Here is a 27,371-nt window from a genome sequence, read left to right on the forward strand (position 1 = left end):
TCTGCTTCCCTTACTGTCTTGGAATCCTCATGCTACCCCTGGGGAGATAGGCCGAGGACTGTTGTGGGGGGAGACTGAGGCTCCGAGTCATCACCACATGGACCTTGGGGCCTCAGCCCTGCTCACATCCCCTGCGGGACCACTGTCCTGTCACATTCAACAAACCCCACTCTCCCCCCCCTCCCCCCCCACGGAGAACATGGTGGCTTTCCTTCCTCTGCGGCTCCCTCTGCTCCCCTTTCTCTGAGCTCGCCCCTCTGCCCCATCTCAGAGGCAGTGCCGTCCCTCCCTCCCTTGCTCAGGGTCCTCTCCCCTCCTCTCATTCGCTCCCTCCACTCTCTGCTCACTTCTTTCTCTCAGGCTTCAGCTGTGCTCGAGTCTTGAGTCTTGCCCATCGCAGAAGTAGTAGACGCCCTTAAACCGCTTTCCCTTCCTTCTCCTCCTTCAGGGGTAAACTTCTTGGGAAAGTAGCTGCCCCTGCCCCATTCTCAACCCACCCCAGGCTGCCTTCAGCCCCTCCCGTGCCCCCACTGTCCCGCCTAAGGTCACTGAAGGCGTCCTTTGCCAAACTCAGCACTTTTCAGACTGCACCTCCTTGACCCCTCGGCTGTGGGGGCCCCTCACCGCGTCCTCCCTGGGCACACTCTCCTGGCACCTAGGACCCCCCACACATGCTTTTCCTTCCTCTCAGGCCACTCCTTTTCGGGCCCTGCTGTGTGCTCATCTTCCTGGAGCATCTGAATGCCGAGCGCCAGGACCCCATCCCAGGCCCTCCTCCCTCAGGAAGGTCATCGCCCCCTTGCTATAGCCACCCCATTGCTCCGAGGATGCCCACAGCTCTGTCTCCAGGTCCTCCTGAGTGTCCAGCCCTGATACCCAGAGCCCTCCACCCCTAAGAGAGCTAAAGGTCTCCCGGGGGCTGGAGAACTGAGTGGCAGGTTGCCGCTCAAGGCGGAACCTGGGAGAAGAGCCGGAGGGGCCAGCAGAAAAGCGTTCCTGGTTCCTGGAAGGGAGTGGGAGGGTGAGGGTGTAGGCTGTGGGGTCTGGGGGAGGGGACAAGTGCAACCTCACCAGTGGTGGGCGTGGGGCAGGCAGGGGGCTCTGAAGCAGAGTCTAGAGGAAGGGACGGTCCCCCTGCCTCCCCGCCCCCACTTTGCAGCCCCCTGCGCTTGTCCTCATGTGGCTCCGCCTCCCGTCCTCAGCTGCTGGACACCCAGACACTGCCGCCTCTGCAGGTGCCCGCCTTCTCCCCGCACCTCCTCTCCTGATGGTGCCAGCCCAGTGCTGCCTGGTCTCCCCACCCCCGAGCATCCTGGAGACTTCTCCAGCCCAGCATCTCTGGGCCGTGGCCTCTCACCTCCCAGTTCCTGCTCCAGCTCCTACTCTCCAAAGGCAAGTTGTAAATGCCTATTTCACGGATGGGGCTGGGGGGTGAGGGGGCATGCGACTCAACACCCTGCACACAGGAGGTGCGCCACAAAGGCCTCAGGGAAGGCAGGAGGGCGGGCTGAGTTCAGCCCGGGGCTCTGTGAACCTCCGATCTGGCGGGGAGCCCCCCGGGTCCCTGACCCCTCTTCCTGGAAAACAGGGGAGTTCGCTCACCTGGTCAAGACCCCCAGTGAGGCAGAAATTCCTGTTTTCAGCCAAACGTGGACACAGCTGCCAAGTAGGTCATCAGAGCATCCGGCAGTTCTAGGAGGAGGGGAGGCCCTCACCTGCCCCCGTCACAGACAGCCTGCGGGGCCAGGCCACCCGGCTCATTCAGTCCACGGGCACAGGTCCTGGCAGGAGGGGAGGAGGCAGCACATGGCCCACCAGCTGCCTCACCTCTGAGTTCCCTGTGCGGGCACCCCCTGGGGGACCAGGACCCGCTGTCTGCGTTCTGTGCCCCTGTCCTTTGGGCAGCTCACAGGTCCTGCAAGTCCAGGTCCCTACAGCCCTCCAGGAACATCTCTCTGGCCGCCTCCCTCCTTGTCTTCAGAGCTGACAATTATTGAGCACGTCCAGGGGCTGGCCGCCCGACTCTCCCCAACACCAGGCTCTCTCCCACCTCCTCTACCTGAACTGTCTCACCCTCCCACCCAGACCCACCTGCTGAACTCCTCCTTTTCCAACCCTGCCTACATCACCTCCTCCAGGGAGACTGCCCTGATTTCCTTCCTCCAGCTGCCCACTGTGCCAGGCTGCCCTCAGCCACAGCACCAGGATGTCTGCCTGACCTGCCACCATGAGGGAGGTCCTACCTGGTGCCCCTTCTGTGTCCTCAGGACCCATGAGCCAACACAGAAGGTGAGTTCAGAAAATGTTTCCTGAATGGATGCCCCCGCCCTCCAGGACTGAAAAACTTGTGGGGATTGAGACCAGCCCTCAGACAGAGAGTGGGTGACAGGCTTCTCAGACAGACACAGGGGACACAGAAGACAGAGAGGGGGATGCAGGGTGTGGGCTGCCCAGGGGTAGCAGTGGCCAGTGGTGAGGCAAAGAAAGGAGCTTCTCTCACCACCCTCCAGATCCCTGCAGGACCATGTCTTCTCTTCTCCTCCCTGCCTCTCCTCCCTCCCCGCCCTCTCCCTCTCTCTTCTCACTCCTCTCCCTTGGTCGTCTCCCCCACCCTATCTCACTGAACAGTGGGGCTGTGGTGGCTGAGAGGGGGCGGGGAGGAGGTCGAGCTGTTTATAGGAGCTGGAGCAGCTCCAGCCATCAGCTCTGTTTGGAGCTGCAGACCAAGCATAATAAATACCTTGGCTCCTCCCCAGCTGTGCTTTCCCTGAACTTGGCCATTCGAACTCCAAACCTCTCCGGCCTGCTGGTTCTCAGGACCCAGCTCCCACCCCACCCCACCCCACCCTCCCACCTCCCACCAAGCTGCCCTGGAGCGAGCACTGCCTCTGGGACCAGAAACGCAGGGCTGAGTCTGGGCTCCTCCACTGCTTTGGGGAGCAACGGCAAGTCACACAGCCTGTCTGTGCCTCCATTTCCCCATCCGAAAAACAGCACTGTAGTCAATGCACAGTGCTGTTCACATGTTAGGCCAGAGCGAGCTGAGCATCCGCTCTGTGCTGGGCCCTGCGGGATCCCTGGGAACAGTCGGACAGATCCTCTGCCGATTGGGAAGAGGGAGGGGCCGAGGCACAGCACAGGCAGGAAGTGGTCAGCGCCACAAGGGAGGTCCAGATTTGTGCTCCGAGTTTGTTTGCAGCAGGGAGCGGCCCTTCCAGCTGCAGGAGTGAGGGGAGACTTCGAGGACATCTGGGCTGTCCCTGCGAGGAAGGGTAGGATTTCAACATGTGGAGATGGGGAGAGGCTCCTCTGGGCCGAGCAAATGGCTCAAGGCCCGGAGTCGGGCAGTGGGAAGATGCGGCCTGGGGCAGGCAGAAGAGTCTGCCTGTGCCCAGCCTCCGCCCCATCACTCCCAACTGTGTCCTCTCTGATCCTTCCGCACCCTCAGCTCTGACTTCCCAGCTGTCTGGAATCCTCCTTCCTTTCCTGGAGAGCTTCCGACTCACCCAGCTCTCCCAAGTTGTGGATGCATTCCCGGAATTCTGCAGTCACGTCCACACCCCCACCTACCCCCAAAAAGCCACCCCGGAAAGTGGAAGACTCGGATAGGGGAAAAGTCGTTGGCCAATAGCACATGTTTCTGGGATGAATAAGGGAATAAAAGAGTGAGTCAATGAAAAAGAGGATAAGTAAGTAAATTACTGAATTCAACCGATATTCCTTAAGCCCCTGCTACACACCATGCTAAGTACTAGATTCCTCCCCTCGTGGTGCTCCCTGTTTATTAGGGAAAATAGACATTAGACACACACATACACACACACAGACGAATAAAGACAAAATGGCAAATTGTGATGAGTATGATGAGAGGAAATAGTTGGGATGGGCCGACTCAGAGAAGTCCCCTCCGAGGACGAGATCTGAAGCTAAGACTGGAGGACTCAAGTCGAGTGAGTGACTTAATATTCCTTCCAGCCTGGTCCCCTGACTCCCATGAATTTGCCGAAATGCCTGGGGAGAGCGAGAGCTCACTCTAGAGCCCCAGGTCCATTTTCACGCACTGAAAGTGGCCCCTACACTGGGACCCTCCCAGCCTCCCTCCCCTCCCCCTGGTGCCTCGGCTGCCCCATTCTAGAATCACGAAGGAAAATATGGAAGGCCACATATAGGAGGGTGGAGGGGTGGCTAAGGGGGCAGGGGGGTGGAGGGGTCCCAGGAGTTAAGCACTGTCGGGTAGGGGGCTAGCTAGGCTGCAGGACAAGAGAATCCAGTCCTTTAAATCCAAAGGCCCCTGCTTTTCAATTTTCGGGGGTGGGCGTAGGATGGGCTTGGCTCCCTCCTCCATTCCTGCACCGGCTATGTCAGCTTGTACCCTCCTCTTCCATCCTAGGTAACTTACTAACATTCTCATATCTAACCTTCCGTATGTTTTCTCCATAGTCAAGTAATCATTGACAGACACATTTAAATTATATGCAAATACTCATATGCATGTATCGTTTTATAAAAATGGAGTCATTTCATATACATTTTCCTGCATCCTGCTTTTCTCATTCAACAATACTTTAAGGAAACCCCCCCAAACAAACCGATGTAGCTCTGATTCATTGTTGACAGTCCATAAAATTCCACAGGGTGACTGTTCCGTAGTTGCTTCAGCCATTCACATGGATGGGACGTCCACTTGGTTACGCTTTCCTGCAACTGTAAACAGGCTGCAAAAGCATCTTTGTCTGTATGTCCGCTGTCTCTGGGAGTTGTATGTCTGTCAGGTAAGCACTTATAAGTGGGATTCTCGATCAATGGATGGATATTATATATAATTTTAACAAAGCTTACTTTTCAAAAAGACAGTCACGTTCCACATTTCCACAGACACCTCATGAGAGTACCTTTTCCGGCACTTCCCTGCCAGAAACGCAGGCCACGGCGACAGGTGTAAAGTGGCCTCTCGCTGTTCCTTTAAATCGCACTTTCCTACCGCTCCGTCTGAGCAGCTTGTCGTCTGTTTCTTGGCCATTTGGATCAACTCTTCCCTTGAATTGCCCATTTTCCTGTTGAGTGGTCTTTTCCTCATCAATTCGTAAAACCTCCTGGTACACTGCAGTTATTAACCTTCCCCTAGCGTCTTCATAACAAACGTTTCCCAGGTCTCTCATTTGTCTGCTGACTCTGCTTGTGCACGGTGCCCCACGATGCTGCTCAGCTCTCCCTGTCCCTTTGTCGCTTCTCAGTTTGTTTCACTCGGATTGCTTGTATGGTCTCCTAAATTTTCCTTTTCTTTTTTTCTTGTTTTCTTTTTTACGTTTAAATCTTTAAATAATCTGAAATGCAGTTTTGATTATGAAGCTGGATAATGGTCAAATCTTATTTGATTCCAGATGGACAGTAATTGTGCCAGCATCATTTATTAAATAATTAGAAGTTCGCTCTGTCAAATGTGAAATTCTGATATATATTTGGATTCCATTTCTGGATTTCATGTTCTGTACGTTTCATGGATCTATTTCTCTCTAGTGATTGGTTTTAGAGTTTGTTCTGATACATATAAGGCCTGTCCTGGTGCACTGTTATTATTTCCCATAAATTTTTGGCTATTTTTAGGCATTCATTCTTCCGTATAAACATTTCACTCTGGGGCCGGCCCGGTGGCGCAGCGGTTAAGTGCTCACGTTCTGCTTCAGCGGCCCGGGGTTCGCCGGATCCCGGGTGTGGACATGGCACGGCTTGGCACACCATGCTGTGGTAGGCGTCCCACATATAAAGTAGAGGAAGATGGGCACGGATGTTAGCTCAGGGCCAGTCTTCCTCAGCAAAAAGAGGAGGATTGGCAGCACTTAGCTTAGGACTAATCTTCCTCAAAAACAAACAAGTAAACAAAAAAACCCATTTCACTCTGTCTGGAATTGATTTGGGGAGTTTTGACATTTCTATGATATTAAATCTTCTCATCCAAGAGCATGGTATGTTGTTCCGTTTGCTCAGTCCTTCCACAAGATCGTACAGTTTTCTTCATATGGGTCCTATGTCTTTCCTGTTATATTTATTTCTATTTTGTACTTTTTCTCAATATTGTAAGTGGAATATTTTTTCTCTTTCCATTTTTACATGCTGATTGTCAAAATAGAGAAAAGTGATTGGTTTTATATATTTATCTTGTATCCAATAACCTTATCAATTTTTCCTCTTCATTCAAGTAGGCTTTGTGAGCTGTTTCTTTTGTTTCTGCACTTGTTTTTGCTTCTTGTTTCTCTGCTACAGGCTCTTGGGTTTTCTAGGTATGCAGTCATTTAATGACGTCACTCTTCCTGCAGTCCCTTGACGCCCTCCCCGCTGTGGTGTCTGTCTCTGGCCAGGCCTGCAGCCGAGTTGCGGGGACCCACACTGTCCACCACAGAGCTCCTGCTCCCATGTCCTCTCTTCCCAACACCAGGGCTGCAATCTTCTGTCTCCTTCATTTGCAGGAGCAGAGTGAAGGTGTGGGTTGGGGGCCGCCTCAGAATACCCGCCATTTTGTTCCACAGAGTGAATTTATTCCCCTCTAACTGGAATTCTGTTCTCCTCCTAGAGCAAAGGTTGAGAACTGGTGGCCTCTGGGCCAGATTTAGCCTTCAGGCGTGCTTTATTTGGCCCACACATTGGTTTATAAAAATCTGGTTTAATTGCCAACATTTAAAAATTGGAAGAATTGTTTTATATGGGCCCATAGAAAAATCTGTATTTCTGATTTTTCTTAAAATTCTGGAAAGTCTGAGACCCTGGGCCCCCAGACCACAGGACAATGATTGGGATGAAGTGTGAAACTGCATCTCCCACCTAGACTGTGGACTCCTCAAGGGCGGGGGCTATCCTGTCGCCTCTGTACCCCAGCACCTGACACGGGGCTTCAGGCAGGGGTCATGAAAGTATAATTCCTTCTGTGTCACGTACAAGTCTAAGGACGCGTGAGGTGAGAGTCCCATACAGTAAGGGTTCTGACCTTTATTGTGCCATGGAAACTTTGGCAGTCTGATGAAGCCTATGGGCCCCTTCTCAGAATAAGGTTTTTAAATTCATAGAACAAAAAATACACACGATTACAAAGGAAATCAATTCAAATCAATCTAATGCAGTTACTAGAATATTAAAAAATGATTGTGATTTAGTAATACAGATTTTTTGTTAGCACATTAAATAATGAGATCTAGCAGCAGATAGTATAACTACTGTGGTTTTGAAACACTGATGAGCATGAACAATTTCTTGTGAGATCTACAATAACGGTGACAAGATGGAAACATCTGTAATTTCTGCTGGGGGTGGGACTGCTAACGTCACAGGTATTGCCAAGACTATGGGGATTGGCAGCCTGCATTCATGAGGGAAAGAGCTGTTACATTTCAATTAGAGGCTAATGATGAAAATAAAGATGTAATTTTGTTTCTTATCCAAGTTCACAGACCCTAAGAATTCTACCCATGGGTTCCATGGATCTCAGGTCAAGACCCCTGCTTTTGGGAGATAGTGCTAATGGCAGCTATAACTGAGCCACAATAACAGAGAAACACAGTCCCATGGAACCACCCCAATCTTGGGTGTTCTCGTTCAGGGCTGGGTTGGGGTGTAACTTAGATCACTTCTTCTGGTGGGCTTTTGGGCAATTTGTTCTAAGAATCTTAAAAACTTGCATCTGCTTTAACCCTGCAATTCTGTTTCTAGGAGTTTATCCCAAGGAAATAAAGATGCAGCCAAAGGAAAATTGAGTGTGAGGATGTTTATCATCGCCAGGGGCACAGCCAGCTTCTGTGGAGCCTGAAGCTTGTGCAGCGTAGGGGGCCCCTTTTACAAAAAGGAGACAAAATCACAAATATAAAATTGCTAGACCTTCTCAGGCATGTGGAAAGGTCCTGAGCAAGTGAGGGACCCTGCAGCTAAAGCTTCATCAGCTTTGCGTAAATTAACCCAATCACAGCATTATTAATAATAATCTAAAATTAGGAACAACCTAAAACAGCCAACAATTGGGGTTTGATATAGTCAGTTATCATATATCCATACAAGGGAATACTGATCAGGCATTTAAATGATATGAATGTAGAGGTGTATTTATTGACGTGGAAAGATGCTCCAATAGTAGTATGAAGTGAAAAAAGCGGGTTATAAAATACGTGTAAGATCCCAGTTTTGTTAACATACAGTTGTGTAACCACCACCGCAGTGAGAATGTACAACGTTTCCATCCCCCTAAAAAGTCCCCTGTGCCCTTGTGTAGTCAACTCCTTTCTCCATCCCCAGCCCCGAGGAATCACAGATGTGTTATAGTGTCTGCTACAGTATTGCCTTTTCCAGAATGTTATAAATAAAATCACACAGTAGGTAGCTTTCTGTCTGGGCTCTTTCACTACTACAACGCACTTGAGCGTCATCCACGCTGTTGAAAGTCTCGAGGCTCCTTCCTCATACTGAGCAGTATTCCACTGAACGCTGCATCAGAGTTTGTCTAACCATTCGCTTATTGAAGAACATTTGGGTTGTTTCCAGTCTTCGGCTGGAATTATAAATAAACTGCTATAAACATTCACATACAGGTTTTGGTGTGAACATAAGTTTTCGTTTCTCTCGGGTCAATACCTGGGAGGGGGCGTGTTGGGTCCTACGGCAGGTGTATGTGTAACTTTTCAGAGACGCTGCCAAACTGTTTTCCAGAGTGATTGTTCAACTTTTAATTCTCTTCAGCAATGTTCGTCTCCATCCTCACCAACACTTGGTATTGTGGTTGTTTTTAATCCCCTTAATAGGAGTGTAGTTGTAGACTGAAGGTGTTTTTTATGTTTGTTTTTTTGTAAATAGATTTCTTTTTTGGAGCCGTCCTTTATCAGGTATGTCTTTTGCAAATATTTTCTCCCAGAGACTGAAGTTTTATTCGAATTGGACTGCAATTTTTCTTTTTACTTTTAGTTTTGAAACAACTTCAAACTTGCAGAAGAATTGCAAGAATAGTACAGAGAACTCCCATATATCCTTCACCCAGATTCACCAACGGTTAGCAATTGTCACTTGCTATCTCTATATATACACATTTTTTTTCTCCAACCATTTGAGAGTAAGCTGCAAACATCATTACCCCAAATATTTCAACGCATATTTCCTAAGAAAAAAGACAGTCTCTTACCTAACCACAGTGTAGTTATCAAATCAGTAAATTTAACATTGCCATAATATATTATCTAATTCTCAGGTGAGATCCAAATTTCACTAAATGCTCCAATAATGTCCTTTATAGCAAGGTCCCCTCCGATCCAGGATCCAGTCTAGCATCATGCTTTACGTTTGGTTGCCGTGACTCTTGTCTCCGTTAGTCTGGAACAGTCCCTCAATCTTCATCGTCTTTTGTGACATTGACACTTTTGATGAGTCTGGGCCAACGATTTTGTAGACTGATTTTCAGTTTGGGTTTGTCTGATGTTTCCTCTCTCAAGTTCTGCCTTTTTGGGCAGGAATACCACAGAAGTGGTGGTGTCGTGTGTTTCTCAGGTCACCACATCAGGAGGTACTTCATACTCTACTGAGTATAGCTTTTAATGTGCATTAGGGCAAAAAAAGAGAAGACTGAAGGAAGATATTCGCCAAAAAATAAGAATGAGAGGAGGATTTCAGGTGATTTTTACTCTGTTCTTTGACTTGCCCATATAGTGCACTCATACCCAGCAAGCATTTACTCTTGCCCGCACTACCTCCAAATTCTGCCTGCTCTCCCCTTCGGACTAGACCTTGCCTCCTGATGCTCCAGGGAAAAGGAGGTCACAGTCAAGAGGCAATTACACAGTGTCATCTTGACCTTTTGACTTTCTAATATCCCAGGTCCTTCCACTTAACAGATTATCCAGAGTCATTTTTACTGGATGGAATTTTTGCCTTATACTCATCAGATCCAATGCCACAGTATTTTCATATTTTTTATACAGTTAACTTATGTTACTCATGAAAGATTTTTAAAAACTGATATTAAAAAAGGGGAAAAATCACCTGCTTCCATGAGCTGACATTTTGAATTGTGGACCAGAAACCTCAGCAGCCCGGGGTGGGGTGGTTTATATGTCAGCGCAGACATCATGGAAATTCTCAGCTTGGCATCTTCAGAAAGAGGAGGAGCTTGGAGGCGGGCACCTTGAAGGGGAAAATACCTCCAAACTAGTCATCAGGCCCACATTTCTTCCTCCTACAGGTCTCTCATCTTCTCCCCATCCTTATGCCGCTGAGGGTTCAGGCCTTCGGCATCTCTCACCTGGACTGTGGCCCCAGGCACTCAGCTCCCTGCTCTCGGGGTCTTTAGTCCGTTCTGCAGCTGAATAATCTTCCCAGAGCCTAATGTTGTTCTGTCTCCTTTCCACAGCTTCCACTACCCCATCACCTACCCAATCAAATGCATTCCCTGACACCCACCTTTCCCGCCCTCTTGCCCCACGCTGCCTCTGTACTTACCAGAATCCCATGCACCAGCCACCGGTGGGCTGCTGGCTCGTTTCTGCCTCTGTGCCTTTGCTCAGGCCATTCTCCTCCCTGGAATGCCTTCCTCTGGGAGCTCTGCCTATCCAAACCTGGACCACCCTTCCAGGGCAAGCATCAAATTACCTCTTTCAAGAATTCTCCAGCAAACCCTTACTGAATGACTCCCTGGGCCAGGCTCTGAGGCTGCAACCATGAGAATGACACAGCCCCTGCCTTCAAGAGCGTCACAGTCCACTGGGGAGTCGAGAAAGATAAACACATCAACAGAGACATGAAGGGTGGATGAGAAGGGAAGGATAGAAAAAGAATATTTGTAGCAGAAAAAACGTTGCCCTTGTAGGTCATGTACGGGTTTGCTGGGCTGCAGGAACAAAGTACCCACAGGGCGGGGGTGGGGGCTGGGAAGCTTAAAACAACAGAAAGATGTCGTCTCCCAGTTCTGGAGGCAGGAAGTCCAAGATCAAGGTGTCCGCAGGGCCATGCTCCCTCTGAAGGGGCCAGGGAAGGACCTGTTCCAGGCCTCTCTCCTGGCTCCTGGCGGTTCCCCGGCTTGTGCAGCGCAGTGCCCTTCCTCGCGTGGAGCTCTCCTGGGTGTGTGTCCCTGTGCCCAAGCCCCCCTCTTTGTTAGGACAGCAGTCATTGGATTAGGGGCTGTCCTGCTCCAGCATGATCTCATCTTATCTAAGGAACATCTGCAACAACCCTGTTTCCAAACGAGGTCACGTTCTGAGGTCCTGGGCGTTAGGACTTCAACATACGAATTTGGTGGGGGCCAAAGTTCAACCCATGCCATCTGAGCAGAGGCCAGAACACAAAGGGCAGGGATGAGCGTGGAGGAATAGACTCGGAGGCGCTGGCTCCCTCAGTTCGCTGTGTGAGAAGGCAGCCGATCAGAAGAGGGATTTGCGGGAAAGACAGACACGGCTCATGGGATTTAAAAGAAGTAAGTGGTTGCTGTGTGGTGTGCTTTGTCACCTCCGCTCTGTTCCCACAGAAGCTGCTTCTGCAGGGGAGTGGGGGAGGGGATTACCGATGCGCTGGCCCAAAATCCAGGGCAGGGTGTCTGTGGGAGGCCACACCACGGCCTGGAGGAGATGGGGTACTCCCGGCTGAGGGAGCAGAGTGAGGGAGGGTCTAGGGCAGCGGCTTCGTGACAGAGGAAAGAAACAGCCGTGACTAGTTGTATTCAGCATCAGACTCTGCCGTATGCATTCATTTCTGAGGACACATTTGATTCTGGTGAATGCCTTGTATGGTAGAAATCATCGTCCCTGTTCTACAGCCGAGGACATGGTGGCTCAAGGGTGATGTGGGCTGCTAGAGGTCCCACAGCAGGTGCCAGCCAAAGCAGCGTTGAACCCAAGAAGTCTGTCAGCAAAGCCCATGCTCCTTCCAGAGCTCTCAGGTACACTCTGACCACAGGCTCTTCTTTAGCAACTCGGGGAAGCTCATGCGCAGCTGAGCTCCAACAAGCCAGATGCACCGACTGATTAAGGAATGTTTCTGTACAGCCACTTCAGAAACCATCTTCATATCCATTGGCTCACTTCTGATTTCAGCCAAGGCTCACCTCCCGTGGCCAGCGTCCTACCGCAAGCTTGAGCCATGAGTTTCCACGTCGGCCGTAGGCTCTTCAGCACCACAGGAGCTTGCTTGGGCAGGCGACGCAGCCAAGAGATCTAAAGGTCCTCACCCGGTGGGGCAAGAGTCAGCAGATCGACTTCCAGCTTCCTATCCTGCAGGTGCGTGGTCCTGACAGGCGTTCTGTAGGCTTCGCAGGGTCCTGGTGGGGTGCAGCCCTGTCGCCCACTGTGGAGATGGATGTGACACACCCGAGCTGGGCTTTACTTCCTTCCCTGTCCCACTCTCCCTCACTCTCCTTCCTGGAATCGCCTCCCCAGGGAACCATCGCGCCGAGGCCCGCCATCACACTCTGCCTTTGGAGAAATCCGAACTACGAGGGTGATGCTGGCACTGGCAGGAACAAGGAGGAGCCCTTCCCGAGGCGGGGGCCATTCTGAAACGGACTCAGAGCCGCACATGAAGACGCCAGCGAAGACCCATGGATGACGGACCATCAAATAGGGTTTTGATTTAGAGGTAAGGTGGAGAGGGAGGCCCGGCTGTACCACACAGGTCGAAGAGTCTGGGCCCCATTTAAGCGCGGAAGAGACACGCTTAGATTTGTATTTCTGAAAGCCCGCTCTGGCTGACGAACGGAGGACAGAGTGGAGGGAGCCAGACTAGGGTCAGGGAGACAGGCGGGGAGGCCATTGTTGGAACTGAGTGTAGATGACGAGGCCCAGACTAGGACAGCGGCAACGGCCCAGAGAGAAGATGACACAGTCGGGAGTTGTTTAGAGAGTTGACCTGCTGGACTGGATGAGAACCTGGATGAGGTCAGGGGTTGGGGGTGGAGAGAGACTGCCAGGGGTGGTTCCAGGCTTCTGGTGCCTTTCCCTGATGGAGGGGACGTGGGGAGAGAACAGGGAGGGAGGGGACCAGTTGGGTGTTGGTTCCCGTGGGCTGCGAGGGTCTCTGGAGCACGTGGAGGTCTGTGGTGGTGCTCAGGAGGGAGGTTGGGCTTGAAGCAGGCTTAGGAGGCATCCGCCTAGTGACCTCAATGTTGTCCCTCACTCTTGGGCCTGTTCCCGCCACTGAACCAAGAGGGCTGCTTTGGGCGACTCCTAAGGGTCCTACAGCTCAGCAGGAGGAGCCCCTGCTGCTTCTCCTCCCCTGTCTCTGGTACCTTTCTCACCCCCAGCTTGGGGCAGGGGCAGACAAGCCTGGGTCCTGACCTCTCCTCTCCCAAGACCTCCCAGCGGGGCACTCTGCTTCTTCTAGGTCCGGAGCCCAGGAGATCCGACCTGTCCCAGGAAACGGGAGACGTGGAGGGAGCCAGTCCCAGCCCTTGGAGACCTCCCTCTCATTGTTTCCACAGCAGCACCAGCCCAGAAACAATTCAGGAGGCCCGGGGGCAAGCAGACTTTGCCAAGTCACTGCCTGTCTCAGGCGGGCAGGGATGGGGTATTGGGGGGCATCCTAATGGAGAGAGGGAGCAGGTCAGGAAGGTAGGAGAAGGGTCCAGCTCAGTCCTGACCAGAGTTCCAGGAGGAAATGGGGCCCCTCGAGGTGAGGGGCTGAAGGGAGATCATGAAAGGATGCGCAGGGGGAAGGGAGCCAACAGAGGGTGAGGAGCAGCCAGACTAGCAGCGCTTCCCCTCCCAGGCCCACAGGTTGAGAGGTGGCCATGGTGCTCCCAGAGCCAGTGGTGCTTGGAGCTGCAGAAGGCGGAGCTGCAGAAGGCGGAGCTGCCAGGACTGTGGCCATGCAGAGGGGAGCAGGAGGACCAAATGCTTTGACCTCGCTCTCTTCTCTCTCTGCTGTCCTGCCACAGCCTCTCGTTGGCCAAACCTAAAGGAAAGGTGAAGCATCCACAGAAGCCAACCTCCGGGACACAGAGCAGGACAGAGGACGGATCTGGGGCAGATGGAGAAGCACCAACACAGCGTGGAGCCTGGGAGGAAGTGCCAGCTGCACCACTTTCCAGATGCCCAAGGAGGTTTTCACCCCTTCATTTCCTCGTCTGTAGGGCGGGCTTAACACCTGGCTAGGTGTCTACCACATAGAGGGCACTCAATGCTTCCCTCTCGTCGTCTGATCTCCCCGACAGCACAAGTGTCCCCGCCCCAGGTGCACATGGGAAACTCCCACAGCATCTCCAGTCCTGTGAATCTTCCAGTTGCATTGGATGCTCTTTGAAGCATGTGGGAGTGCAAGGCTTGGAGTCTGAAGACGCAAGTCAATATCTCAGCTCCATCCCCACCCTGGAGGAGTCCCTTTACTATCTGAATCTTGATTTTCTCCGCTATCAGAGGAAGCCATTGGGGCCGGCCTGGTGGTGCAGCGGTTAAGTGCGCAGGTTCTGCTTCTGCGGCCCAGGGTTCGCCGGTTCGGATCCCAGGTGCAGACATGGCACCACTTAGCACACCATGCTGTGGTAGGCGTCCCGCATATAAAGTAGAGGAAGATGGGCAGGGATGTTAGCTCAGGGCCAGTCTTCCTCAGCAAAAAGAGGAGGATTGGCAGCAGTTAGCTCAGGGCTAATCTTCCTCAAAAAAAACAAAAGCCATCATAAACATTTCATCTTTATTACTTTTTCCCACACCCCTTAGTACCCCTTCCTGGTGTGCCCCGAGACATTCCTTCAGGAAGGAGCTGAGTGCACTAATTCACTCGAGCGTGTAAGTGACTGACAACCGACTCTGAGCTCTTGCAAGGCACTGAGAGGACAAACAGCTGAATCGGCGAGTTTATAGGGGGTATCTTATTCCTGTCTGCATCGCTGGTACCTAGTGAGACGTCCTGCCCCTCATGGGCAGATGATATAAGTTGGTAGAATCACTAAACTCTCGTCTTGTGCATCCCTGTGTGCCGGGTACCCAGACGGAGCCCGGCAAACAGAAGGCGCTCATGTGTGTGATCAGTACCTGAAGGGACTACCGAATTCAATGGGGCCCAAAGCCACATCTGAGTGTGGGGTTCCTGGCCAGGGGAGGCCAGCAGCAGATCCCCAGGGGCCAGGATCCCCCCACTTCATGCAAGAAGTCAAGGCCTTGGCAACAGCGGCAGCCAGCTAGCACCAGGTCCCAGCAAGAGTCATTGTTTGGCCAAACAGGAAGCCGCCCGAGGGGAAGTGTGGCCTCGCCTCAGTGAACCCCTGAAGAGTGGCCCCCAAGAAACTTGGGGATGTGCTGGCGGCCATGGGCCGTCTTGCAGCTGCACCGTCCTGCCTCAGGCTGGGCAGTGGACCTCACTCAACCCTCGGGGCCTGGTGCAGGGTCGGCAGGGCTGGGAGCAGGGGGCTGGGTTCTAGCCCTGTTGTGACCTTGGGCTCGTAAGCTGTCCCTCTCTGGACGTATCTCCTCACCCATTCACTGAGAGATTCCAACCATGCATTTGTGGTTGAATGGGTCCACATCCGGCTGTCTCCTCAGTCCCTCTGGCTGCCTGTTTCTGACATCTCCCAGTGCAGACGAGGCCCATGGAATGACGCGTTTCCACCTGGAGAAGGGAAACCCGATGCTTCCACAGCCCTTCGCAGTTAGTGAAGCACCATCTCTTCATTTCACTTGATCCCCCCCCCAATTACGCCAAGAGGTGAAGGTGGGGTTCATTGTCCCCCTTCACAGAGGAGGACACAGAGGCTCAGAGCCTGGAGTCGAACCCATACCCCTGGCCTCGGATCCTGAAGGTCTTGGGAAGCCTCACACTGAGGCCGGAGAGGGAGGTGGCTGTCCATCCCTGTAAGGTGAGCTCTGAGACAGAGGGCGCCCTGAGGAGGCAGCAGGCCCCCTGCCTGAGGGAACAGGGTCAGGAGCCTGATTCCAGGGTTGGCCCCTTGAGCCTGCTCAGTCTGTTTGCTGTGTGTGTATTTTTCTCAATTCAGGCTCTGCCATTTACCCGCTCTGTGACTCAAGCAAGCTACTCCGCTTCTCCAGGCCTCAGGGGTCATCTAGAGATGACGCCTGTCCTGCTGACCCCCAGGCTGGGTGGGATCCGACCAGCTGATGGGGGACCGAGGCCCGTCATCACATGGATGTGTTGGTTGCCCATCCAGCATCCATTCCCCTCTTCCTTCCTCAGAGGACCCCAATTCTGCTCATTCTCCCCACTCCTGGGTTTTCGCTAGATCCCAGTGAATCTAAGGCAATCAGCATGTGGCCTTCCCTGAGAGACGGTTCTTGATTGGAAACGTGGCCCAAGTCATCCTATTTGCACCAAAGAAAAGGCCTTACAGTCCAGGGTTGGGAGAGAAGTCCTCTCTTGCCCTCTCCAGCTGGATGTTCACACGGAAATGTGTAGCCCCCATTGCCACTGGCAACCCCGAGGAGAGTGACAGCCGCCTTGGAGCCGCAAGGGGGACCAGCTAAGGACAAGAGAGAACTAGGAAAGCCTGTGTTCTTGATGACACCCGGAGCTGCTGCTGGGGCTGGAGCCACCCCCTCGCCCCGCGCAGTGGTGCGAGATGATACGTTTCCTCGGAGGCAGGGTTTTCTCTTACAGCCAAAGGCATCTTTGGTTCCCCTCGTCATCATGCAGTTTCTGATCATGGAAAGGGAGCCAGCTGCCCTCCCCACGTTGGCGCGTTCTTGATCTTCAAGCCCAGAGGACAGTTGTGAAGCCTTTGGGCCCCCGGCCGGAGCTGACGTCTCATGGCTTTTGGGAAGCTCTGCGTTCTTTCCTCTCTGCTCCCCGAGCCAGACAGTTCCTCCCTCTCCACAGCTGGCCTCTGGCCTTGGCCCAGGGGCCACCCCGCTGATATTAATGCTGCAAGATTCATGGGGCAGGGAGACGGAGGGCCTGGACCCCATACCTTAGCCTGGGCTGCGCCCTCCGCTCAGCCTCTGGTTTTTTCCTCTTCTCCCCTCCAGGGACCTCGGCCATTTTGCAGCCTTAGGATTACAGTGTTTTCAGAATATAAGAGATCTCAGAGATGACCTGGTGCAACCTCCTTGGTGTACAAAAGTGGAAACTGAGGCCCAGATATAAATGAGAGACCTGCCCTGAGTCACACAGAGCTGCGACTGGGACCCAGGTACCTTGACTCTCAGTCCAAGACTCTCCTGTACACTATGGGACGTCTGTAAATGGACGTAACTTTTTCTGTTTTGAGTATCGACTGTACACCCCATGTCACTGTCTCCATCCTCCTTTCCCATCCTATGGCCACTGCTCTGATCAGGACTTCATGCCTCTTGCCCGGGTATGGGCCTCATTCTAAGTCTGTCCAGCTTCCATCTGCAGTCCTGCCCCCCACACAGCAGCCAGAGGGATTGTCCTTAATGCAGTCCTGACTCTGTTACCCCCTGCTTCACTGCCTATTTGACAGGATCCAGGATCCATAATCCGACTTATAGGGCCCTTCAGGATTGGCCACTGCCCGACCTCATCTGTCAAATAAGGCCTATATTCCTCACTACTAAACTCAATGGATGCCTCCTCCAGGCAGCTTTCCGAGACCCCTCCATCTGTGAGCGACACTGTGTCTGACTCTATCACAGAGCCCTTCCCAGGGTGGGAGGGTCTGACCCCAGGGTCTGCTCCACCGGCTGGTGAGTGCTTCCAAAGCAGAGACCACATGGCCCAGCATGGCTATCGCCTGCTCCCTCCACCGACTTTGACCTTGCTGTGTGCAGTTTCCTCTTGTTGGTTCCAGAGTGTCCATCCATAGCTGGGAAGGCAGGGAGCACGGAGCGGATGGCGGGAGACGGTGATGTCTCACCCTGAGTGGGCTCCATCCCACCCAGCTTGGCCATCTTCTGATCTGACTCGGGGGTGAGTATGTCTCTACTTGAGTCATGGGCACTGAGAACCTGGCCCGGCCCGGGACTCTGGGAAGTCTCAGGGGCAGAACTTAACAACCAGTCTCCTCTGAGTGCAGCCAAGGAAAGTCCTGGGCTTGGAACTCAGTGCTGGGATCCTAGGAGCTCCGCTTCCTGGAATCAGTCCTAAGGGGAAAATCCACAACGTGGACAAAGACGAATACGGCAGAATTTATTTATAGTAGCAAAAATCTGCAAATAATCTAGAAGTCCAGCAGTAACAGAAAGGTTAAATACACTAATGTGTATTCAGATGGTGAAATATTGTGACGCCATTAAAATTATGTTTGCAAAGAGTTGTTATTAACATGGAAAAGTGTTAAGTGAGAAAGAATGGAATACAAAACCATATGCGTGGTGTGCTCATAACTGACAAAAATGCATAAAGACTGGGAAGAAATAGACTAAAATGCTAAAAATGGTTGACCTGGGCTAGAAAGATTAAAATTTTTCTTAGGTTTATACTTTCCTGTGCTTTCCAACCTTGAAAAATATTTAGACAAGAGAAGAAAAAAGAGAACAATTCCAGTCTCAGCTCTGGCGATAACTGGACGCGTGACCTTGGGCAGGTCAGCCACCCTCTTCAAGACTCGATTTCTTCATTGCGTGTTCATTCCTTCTTTCCTTCCTTCTAGAAATCTCACCTAAGGGCTTCGTCTGTGCGGCTGGGGGCTGGGGACTCAAAAGCGAATCAGAATCTAAACATATGAAAAGATGTTTAACCTTGTTCCTAATCAGAGAAATACCAATTAAAACTAAGCCAGGAGACCATCTCTCATCTATCGGATTGGCAAAAAGCCAAAAGTTTGGCAGCATCTTCTGTTGGCGGGACTGTGGGAACACAGTCTCTCGTACAACATCTGGTGGGGATATAAAATGGTGCCAGCCCGAGATGGAGGGGAATTTCACAATTTCTAGGAAAATTACATGTGTGTTTACCCTTTGACCTAGCAATCCCACTTCTAGAAATCTATCCCAAAGAGATACTGGCAAAAATAAGACATGATGTATGCATAAAGCTATTTGCAATAGTAAACCACTAGAAATGACCCAAATGTCCATCAACAAGGGTTCGTGGACCACGCAACGGATGACTCTGCAGCTAGAAAAGGGAATGAGGACGGTATCTACATGCTGTGATGACATGGTCTCAGGGCACAATGTTAAGTAAAAAAGCAAAGTGGAATAAACTATATATAGTACACTATCATTTATCAAAGAAAGGGAAGGGAATGCATATTTTCTTTAATTTAAAAAAATAAGTTAAAATATAAAAAATAAAAGTTTAAAATTCTTATCTGTTGGAGGAGGGAAGAAACAGGGTGGAGGGCAGGAGGGTAGAAACTAGACTGCTCTGAATATGCCTCATTTTGTAGATTAAGTTTAGAATGAGGTAAAGGCTTTACTTCAAAATAAAACAGAATTAAACTGAAATAAAAGTCAAAAGCAATCCCTCAAAAATCGAAAGCAAAGTAAAATAAACGACTGCACTGAGTTGGTGGCCTCCCCGTGCAGAGTTGAATTACTTCAAGTGATGCAAAAAGCTGGTGTCTTGACTACACTTCACTAGCAGGATATTTATTCTAAAGACAAAAGAACTGCAAACAAATTGTAAAGTGCTTTCCGTCATCCTACTGTTAGTAATACTACCAGTATTGTTATTCTAAAGTTTTTATAATATATAGAGAAAGTGGGAGAAAGCAAATCGGTAATCACGTTAACATCGTTAGGAGGCAAGATTTTCAGCTTTAGAGAAAAGAGAGACAAATATAAAATCAAAGAACTTAAGTAAAAGCTCTATAGCCTTAGGTTTTATTTAAAACATCAATAGGAACTCTTCATGAATATTTTCTTAAGAAAAAATATTTCCCAGCTCTGCACACCAAAAATGCCTCGAGGCAATGACCAGCCAAATGGCATTGGTACCCCTAACATCCAGATCTGTGGTCTCTAAATACCATTTCTCACCAAAGAACCAGGGCTTCACAGAGAAATAGCTGATTCCAGGTCTGGGCAGAAAATCTACAAGAAAAACCTGAACATCTTATCATACCAGAAAGCCAGGAAGCTAATAAACACTCTTTGGGTCAGGTCAAAAGAACTAAGAAGCCAATAACAGAGATGCCCACTGGCCAGAGATGGGGCATTTTGAGTGATAACAAGAGTAATAACTGTAATGGATTGAAACACAGCAAATGCATTAAAAACGATGAGATAAGAAGGATGCAAAAATCCAAAACCAAACCAACGACCAAAAATGCCTTGCTGTTCACCTTTGGAGAATGTTAGGGAATCAACTCAGTATTCTGGAAACTGATAAATAAGGTGCAAGCACCAAGCATCTATCCTGCCTCTCCTGAATAGATTGGACCTCAGAGAAACCAGAGTTGCTGAGAGAAGTATTCCAGCTAATAAATGAAGAAGGAAGAATAAAATTAAAATATCCTTTTTTTTTTTTTTTTGCAAATCTCTAACAAAATTGTGGATCTAGGTACTGACGATCAAGGCTTCTAAATGTATAGAAAGACAGACCACCAAACACTGTGCCTGTGAGGAGGCACACACCGCCCGTGAAGGGTTCTTGCCCAAACTTGGACTCTGAATGGAATCAAGTCTCTAGACCTAACTACCAATTTATAGGAAAGGCAGGGGACCGAAGACTACGTTCAATGACACCACGAGGGATGAAGGGAGAGAAGTCCAGAATGTGGAAAACTACAGGGACACACTTGTTACTCAACAAATAAGTAGGAGAAAAAATACGAGAGTGGGGAGAAACCTATAGACTGGAAGAAACTTCAGGGACCCAACCACCAAGCGAAATGTGTGCACCTTGTTTGCATCTTGATTTTGAACAAATGAACTTTGAAAGATCATCTGTGAGACAACTGGGGAAACTTACACACTACTGGATATTTGATAAACAATTATTATTAAATATGAGTATTGGTATTCTGGTCATGCCTTTATCTTTTAGAAACACATACTGCAATATTTATGGGTAAAGTGATTTGAAGTTTTGGATTTGCCCCAGCGGAGGAGGCGGGGTATATAATTGAAATGAGTGGCCTTGAGTTGGTGAGGGTTGAAGCCAGGTCAGGAAGGCCTAGGGTTATTTGTACTATTCTATTCTGTGTATGCTTGAAATTTTCCACGATAAAATGTCTTTGCTGCTCTCAAGGAGGTGGGAGGAAGACTAAGACGTGTCAACCAAAGAGATCAATTTTCTCCAAGGCGGTGGTGGGGGCAGATCCCAGAACGCTGCACCTCCCTCAGGAGTAAACTTAAGCAGGCATGTGCGTGCAGAGGGAGGAGTTCCCAGCAGAGGGAAGAGCATGAGCAAGTGCAAGAAGGCCCCCCATCTGGGGATGGCAAGTGATCTCTGCACTGAGGGAGCAAAGGGACAGATCAGAGTTAGAGGCTAAGGGGAACATGGGAACATCTTGGAGGGCCTTGAATGCCCAGCCAGGAAGGCCCGGAAAGGTGTAAGCTAGGGAGGGACATTGTGGGCTCTGTGTTTAAGCAATGTCACCAGGCAGCTGGCGAGATTGGAGGAAGAGGCCTGGATGGGTGTGGAGAGACCTGAGCAGAGGCTGGGTAGGGGTCCTAGAGGGAGACGGGAGGCCTGAGCTGGGCTGTGGCGGGGGGACGGGCTGGAGGGGCAGGGTAGCTGCAGTGAGGAGGTGCCTGTGAGGGAGGAGTCCATGCTGAGGCTGGTTCCTGGCTGGGGTTCCTGGCGGGTGTTGGTGCCGTTATTAAGATGGGGTGAAGGGAACATGTTAGGCCCCTCCATCTAGAGCCCTGGCTGGGAGGCAGGGGCCTGGGTTTGGGCGCTAACTCTGCTCTCTGGCTGTGGACTCCAGGGCATGTCTCTGCCCGTTTCTGGCCTAGGGATCCCCATCTCTGAAGCAAGGGGTAGGAACCTCAGATCAGGGTTTCTCCGAATCCACCCCTGGACGGATCTGCACCCAGCTCCTGTGTACATCCCTCTGGCCTGCAGGAGGATCACGAGTTCTCGTGTGGCTTCGCTGAAAATCCAGTTGTGTGATGTCAATGGCATTTCCCTTCAGAAAAAGGAAATGAGGTTAGCGAGCATGTTACCAGGAAAGGAAAGTTAGCTGGGCCCCACCCTCTGCAGCCCTTGCTCCCCTCTCAGAGCACGCGAGGCCCCTCCGCCTAGGGCTGGGGACAGGACCCAGAAATGTCGCGGTTCAAACAGAGGCACCAACACAATATAGGTGAGTGTTGACTGTTAGATCTATGACTTCCAAGCAGGGCTGGGCGCCCCCCAACAGAGTCAGCACCCTCTCCAGTGCCTGTGGCCTGGACCTGGCCACACTGGGAGACTGAGGTCACAGGAAGCCCCAGGGGACTCATTCAATGCCAGCAAGGCCCTAAGGGTGAGCTCCCTGCACATTACGAGGCTGAGGCCCAGAGAGGAGAAGGGACATGGCCAAGAGCACAGGGCAAGTCAGAGAACCCGGGTACAGGTCACATAGCCCCTGGGGGGCAGTGGTTCCAGAAAGCCTGTCATGCTGCAGGGCCCCCAGAATGCCCTGCTCCTAGTGGACGTCCCCAGAAAGTCCTTCTCCAATTACAGCTATTAAGTGCTTTTAATAAACCCCTGACCTTTAACTTTTGAACATTCCTTAAAATGCTGTTACGAAGACAAAACGAAAACAAATTCCAATCCATCTAATTAAATTGCTGGATACTTTTGAACTGAAAGAAAAAATAGTAAATTGACAAATTTGTGTGTTTAGCAAACCAGTCATGTGCAAGACTGATCACTTGGCAAACTGGCCATGGGAGCACAGATCCCATGCACCAGCCGCCTCCTGGCTGAGCGCCCCGCGGGCAGGGCCCAGGGCCAGCTCCTCTCCCCAACCCTTACCCAGGGCCCGGCTCGCAGCGGGCTAGGACGTTGGTGAGTTAGTACACTAAGGACATGGAATTCTGACATGGGACCTGAATGTCCTCGAGGGTTGGAGGGCTGATGGGGCGGATTAGCAATGGTGACCTTGGTCACCCCGATACAGTGAGGTAACAGGGTGGAAAAAATCCTCACCTTTGCTTTACTGCAAAAGTCAACTTGGGTCATACTTTCCACTGTGCCCCCCGCAGGGAGGGCGTCTGGCTCACCTCCCACACACCCAGGGGCTGGGGGTTTTCAGGTGACTCGGAACTAGGTACTTGTGTGTCTGCACATTTGCAGGATCCCTCAGCAACAACGGAGCCAGAAAAGGCAGTGTGTGCCCTGTGTGCAGTGTTGGTGAGCTTGTATATGTGCATGCAAGGGTACATGTGTGTGTGAGCATGCAGGCATGTGCACATGTGTTTGCACATGTGGACGGCTGTGGTGTGTGGTTTCTGTTATGCATATACAAATGCTTGTGTATCTGTGTTTATTGCTGTTGTGTGTGAGTATATGTGAATGAAGTATTTATGCAGACCGTGTTTGTGTGGCGTGCGTGTGTTTGTGCGAGCATCCATTTGTTTACAGGCTTTCACCATGCAAGTGTATTGAGTTTATGTACCTGTTGATCCATGGACGTGTCTGATGACTGGGTATGTACAAGTATGCATATGTTTGTGCTTTCTGTGTGAATACATGCTTGTGTGTTGATGTAAATCTGCATGAGTGTGTGGGATGTGTGTGCACGTTTCTGTAGGATGCGAGTGTGCCCTGTAGGTGCATCTTAAAGTAGGAATGTGGATGGGTGAAATGTGTATGTGTGGGATGCTGTGGGAATGAGTGTTTTGTGTGCCTGTGTGGAGATCTACAAATGTGTGTACATGGGTGAATCTGTACGTGAAGCGTGTGCGTGCACGTGTGATATGTGTGGTGTGTATGAGTGTGTGTGGTTGCAGGTATGTGCATGCACAAACGTACCCTTGTTGTCCTTTTCTTTCCTTTCCTCCTGGGGAACTACAGAGCTTCTAAGTCCTAACCGTGGCTGGTGGCTCTTCCAGGAACATGGTTTCCTGGACTTGAAGAGTGAGAACGTCAGAGGCCCCACGTGAGTGAGGAAGGGAGGTGGGCCCGAGGCCTGGGCTCCTCCGAGAACTGGGCGGAGGCCCCAAGGGCCACGGCTGCAGGCCAGCCTGGTGAAGGGGCTGGGACACCCAGGGCCTCAGCACCCCCTGCATGCCCTGGGGAGTATTGCTGCCACCTCTGGTCTTCAGTCTGCCCCTCAGTGGCTTTTAAAGCATTTTTTGGTGGGGGGAGTAGAGCCAAAAGAAAATCTCACAAGGATGCCTGCTGTGGAAAGCAGATGAACAAGTGGGAAGGCTCGGGTAGGGAGGGCCTGGGAAGCATCTCCATGGAAGATAGGGCTAAGCTCCCAGCCCGGCTATCCCTGGGCCTGCTCAGTTTACATTCCAGTTTGCAGTTTAACAACACACCCCCAAGCGTAATCTCAGCTAATCCTCATGAACTGCTTCCAGGCTGTGTGGGGAGCTGGAAGCAGGGCGGGGACATGGACTGGCCCTGGTTCCACTCCTGCTCCCTCTTCTAGCTGAGCAACGTCTGCGCCCCCAGCCTCTCTCACAGCGGGGATCATGTGAGACCACGCAAGTTGACACCGTGTTCCGTCCACACCTGGCACACAGTAAGCCGTTGTGCTAAGATTATCACTTTACAGATGGGGAAACTGAGACCTGGAGAGGCTCTCTGACTTTGTCCGAAGTCAACCTAGAGATGCTGGAAAAGACTGAGGCCCATCCTGACCTCAGATGTCCACCGTCTGTCACGAGAAGTGTTTTCTTGTTCCTCCGAGCTTGGCCAGGCCGTGGTAAACCCCACATGTGGTTCTGTGGTTGCCCACACAGACCTAAAAATAGCCAACAGGAGCCCGGGGACTCCCCCCTTGGTAAATGGCAGAAGGCCCAGTCCTCGGGCAGCCACGGACCTGCTCTGCCCCACAGACGAGCGGGTCCTGTCTAGGGAGGGCGGGGCAGCCTGGGTACCGCGTGTGATGTGCCAGAGCCTGTGCCGAGCTGGTAACACAGATTATTTTATTTCATTGGTTTGGTGTGTTTTTTAGAGTCTGTGATGGCCCATTGGACAGACATGGAAATTGAGGCTCAGAGAGATGAAGTGACCTGCCCAGGGTCAAGGAGCTTCAGTGAGAACCCAAGTTGTTCTGGTCCAAGGCCTGTGTTCTTAATCCCTCACCCCCTCAGTCCTTCCCTATCCTGAGCCTGGGGGCAGCTGGTGCAGGGGCGAGAGCAGGAGCTTTGGAGCCACAGACCTGGCCTCAGATCCCAGCCTCACTGGGGCCTCCGTGTGGCCTCGGTGAGTCTTCAGCCTCAGTCTCCTCACCTACAATCAGGGGCCACATTGCCACTATGTGGATCCTGGTGGGGATCGAATGCAATAAGGCATGGAAGCACCCGGGGAGGGCCTGGCATGCAGTGAGAGCTCACTGTCTCCACCCCCAACTACTCAGGACCACGCTTCCAAGGCAGGGCTGAGAGAGGCTGTGTGGGCTGAGCCTCTGGAAGTGTCCTGCCAGGTCAGGGAAGTGGGACTGCTATGGGAGGTCAGGAGAGGAGGTCCCTGTGGGAGGCGTACTTTCCAAAAATGGCCTCAGGAGCATTTCCAGGTCCACACACTGGAAACTTGTCATTCTCCATCGAGAGATGGAGTCTATTGCCCCACTCCTTGAAACTGGGCAAAACTTTGTGACTGGCTCAATGAGCAGAATGCAGCAGAATCGTCATCCCACAACTTCCCAGGCTAAATCTACGAAGGGAATACAGCTTCCACCTGTCTGTTTGTCTGTCTGCCTGCCTGTCTCTGTCTCTGGAATCCAGCCACCATATTGTGAGGAAGCCCAGGCCATATGAGAAGGACACTATGGGTGCTCTTGCCAACAGCCTCAGTTAAGGTCTTGGCCAGTGACCAGCTTCAGCCACTGGACACATGCATGAACGACTCTTCAAACGATTCCAGGTCCTGACTACAACCAAGCCAGGTCACGTCAAGCAGAGCAGAGGCGAATGATGCCCTCTGAGCCTCCCCAAATGCAGGTTTGAGAACAAAGTAAACGTCCCTGTTTCAAGCTCTAAGTTTCTGGTACTCAGCACTGGGTAACAGGAACCGCCCTCCTGCCCTGCAGCCCTCCAAGCCACCCCAGCCAGGTACAGGTAAGCCCCTCCCCATGCCCCACTCCCACTCCCACAGCCAGAACCTGGGTCAGTCCTCTGCCCACTGCTGAGCCCTCCCAGCCGAGACAGCCAGCCTGGCTCAGAGCCCCGCTCCAGCACTTTCCCTGCGTGCCCTCGGGCAGATCACCAACCCTCTATGATGCTCAGTTTCCTCTGTGTCGAGTGGGAATTGTGATGGTAGCTCTCAGGAGTCTGGAGGGTTAACCGAATAAAGTGCCTGGTACAGAGTGAGTGCTCCTTGGGTGGACGCAGGGGTCAGAGGCTGGAGAGAAAGGAAGAAGTCAAAGATGTGGTCACAGGAGAGACGAGGAGAGGGTTTCAGGGAGCCTGGAAAGTGAAGAGTTCTGTGGTCATCAAATGTGAGAAGCACAGTTCTGTGCAGGTGGGATGGGTCCCAAGGAGGCGCTGCCCTCAGGCTGCTCTCAGATTGACTGAGGTATGGGAGGAAGAGGAGCTGGGCCGGGCAAGTGTGTGTGTGTGTGTGTGTTGGGGGGGGCCGGGCACTAGAGCCAGGTGGGCTCAGCTACACCTGAGTGTCGGCTCTGAGGCTTCTCAGAAACCAAGGGGCACCCTTCCTGCCCCAGCCAGAGCCAGCCCGGCCGGCCCTATCTAGGGAGATAAAGTCACTGCCGAGGCTCCCAGACCAGAGCCGTCCTTATCAGCCCTGGTAGTCTGGGGTATTTGGGAATGTAAACGAGCCTGATGCTCCAGCCCAAAGACACAAAGCAGAGGTGGGGGATGGTCCCTCTCCCCATCCCCCTTCCCTCCTTGCAGCCCTACAAGTGGGCGAGGCAGGAGAGCAGCCTTAGGGCCGGGGCGAGCCCTTCACCCACCACCCACCAGCCTCGATGTCCCGGAAAACACAGCCCTGCAGAGTTCACTGCCTAGTGGGCGAGATGGACAAGTAGGTAATAATAACAACAGCAATAGCAAGCTTGTTTCTGAGCACTTGCTCCACGCCGGCACTGCTGTGGGTGAGCCACATTGCGCCGAGTGACTTACACAGGTGAACTCACTTAATTCGCACACAGCCCCATGGTGTAGCACTGTGAATATTTCCACCTTACAGAGGAGGAAGCTGAGCCACCGGGAGGTGACCGCCGGCATGCGAGTTCCAGAGCAGGGTTCAAGCTCGGGGAGGCCTGGCTCCCTGAGAGCGCAGCGAGGGCTGTGATGGGGGTTCCACCACGGGCAGTCTCTCCTGGCTGAGCTAGATGGAGCTGTGGCGAGACAAGGGAGGGAACGGGTCAGCGCAGAGTGGGTGCCCCACAAGGCTCAGTGTCCACCGCCCCCCCCCCCCAGCCGCCTGCCTCTGCACCCCTCCCC

General features: G+C 51.9%; 1 protein-coding gene and 1 long non-coding RNA gene across 3 annotated transcripts; both read left to right on the forward strand.

Annotated features, from left to right (window-relative positions):
- Positions 1-2,524: 2,524 nt before the first annotated feature.
- On the forward strand, positions 2,525-8,566 carry LOC139083949 (uncharacterized). The gene is made up of 2 exons (XM_070624023.1): positions 2,525-3,272; positions 3,449-8,566. Exons 1-2 carry the CDS (start codon positions 2,525-2,527, stop codon positions 3,607-3,609), a joined length of 909 nt encoding a protein of 302 aa, XP_070480124.1. The 3' UTR covers positions 3,610-8,566.
- A 13,394-nt stretch (positions 8,567-21,960) lies between these two features.
- On the forward strand, positions 21,961-26,272 carry LOC103548234 (uncharacterized). 2 transcript variants are annotated; one of them, XR_011541125.1, is made up of 5 exons: positions 21,990-22,111; positions 23,377-23,441; positions 23,809-23,893; positions 24,321-24,484; positions 24,920-26,272. It is a non-coding gene; the product is annotated as an uncharacterized lncRNA (long non-coding RNA). The 2 variants fall into 2 exon arrangements; XR_011541126.1 differs by lacking the exon at positions 23,377-23,441 and having other exon boundaries at positions 21,961-22,111.
- The last annotated feature ends 1,099 nt before the right edge of the window (positions 26,273-27,371 follow it).

This window comes from Equus przewalskii, chromosome 6 (assembly GCF_037783145.1).
Source record: "Equus przewalskii isolate Varuska chromosome 6, EquPr2, whole genome shotgun sequence".
NCBI classification, from domain to species: domain Eukaryota; kingdom Metazoa; phylum Chordata; class Mammalia; order Perissodactyla; family Equidae; genus Equus; species Equus przewalskii.

Excerpts from the sequence above, each read along its gene's own strand:
- LOC139083949 (XM_070624023.1), top strand. The coding sequence starts at position 2,525 with ATGTCTTCTCTTCTCCTCCCTGCCTCTCCTCCCTCCCCGCCCTCTCCC. Across the intron at positions 3,273-3,448 it reads GGCTGTCCCTGCGAGGAAGG|CTCTGACTTCCCAGCTGTCT; the intron begins GTAGGATTTCAA and ends CCGCACCCTCAG.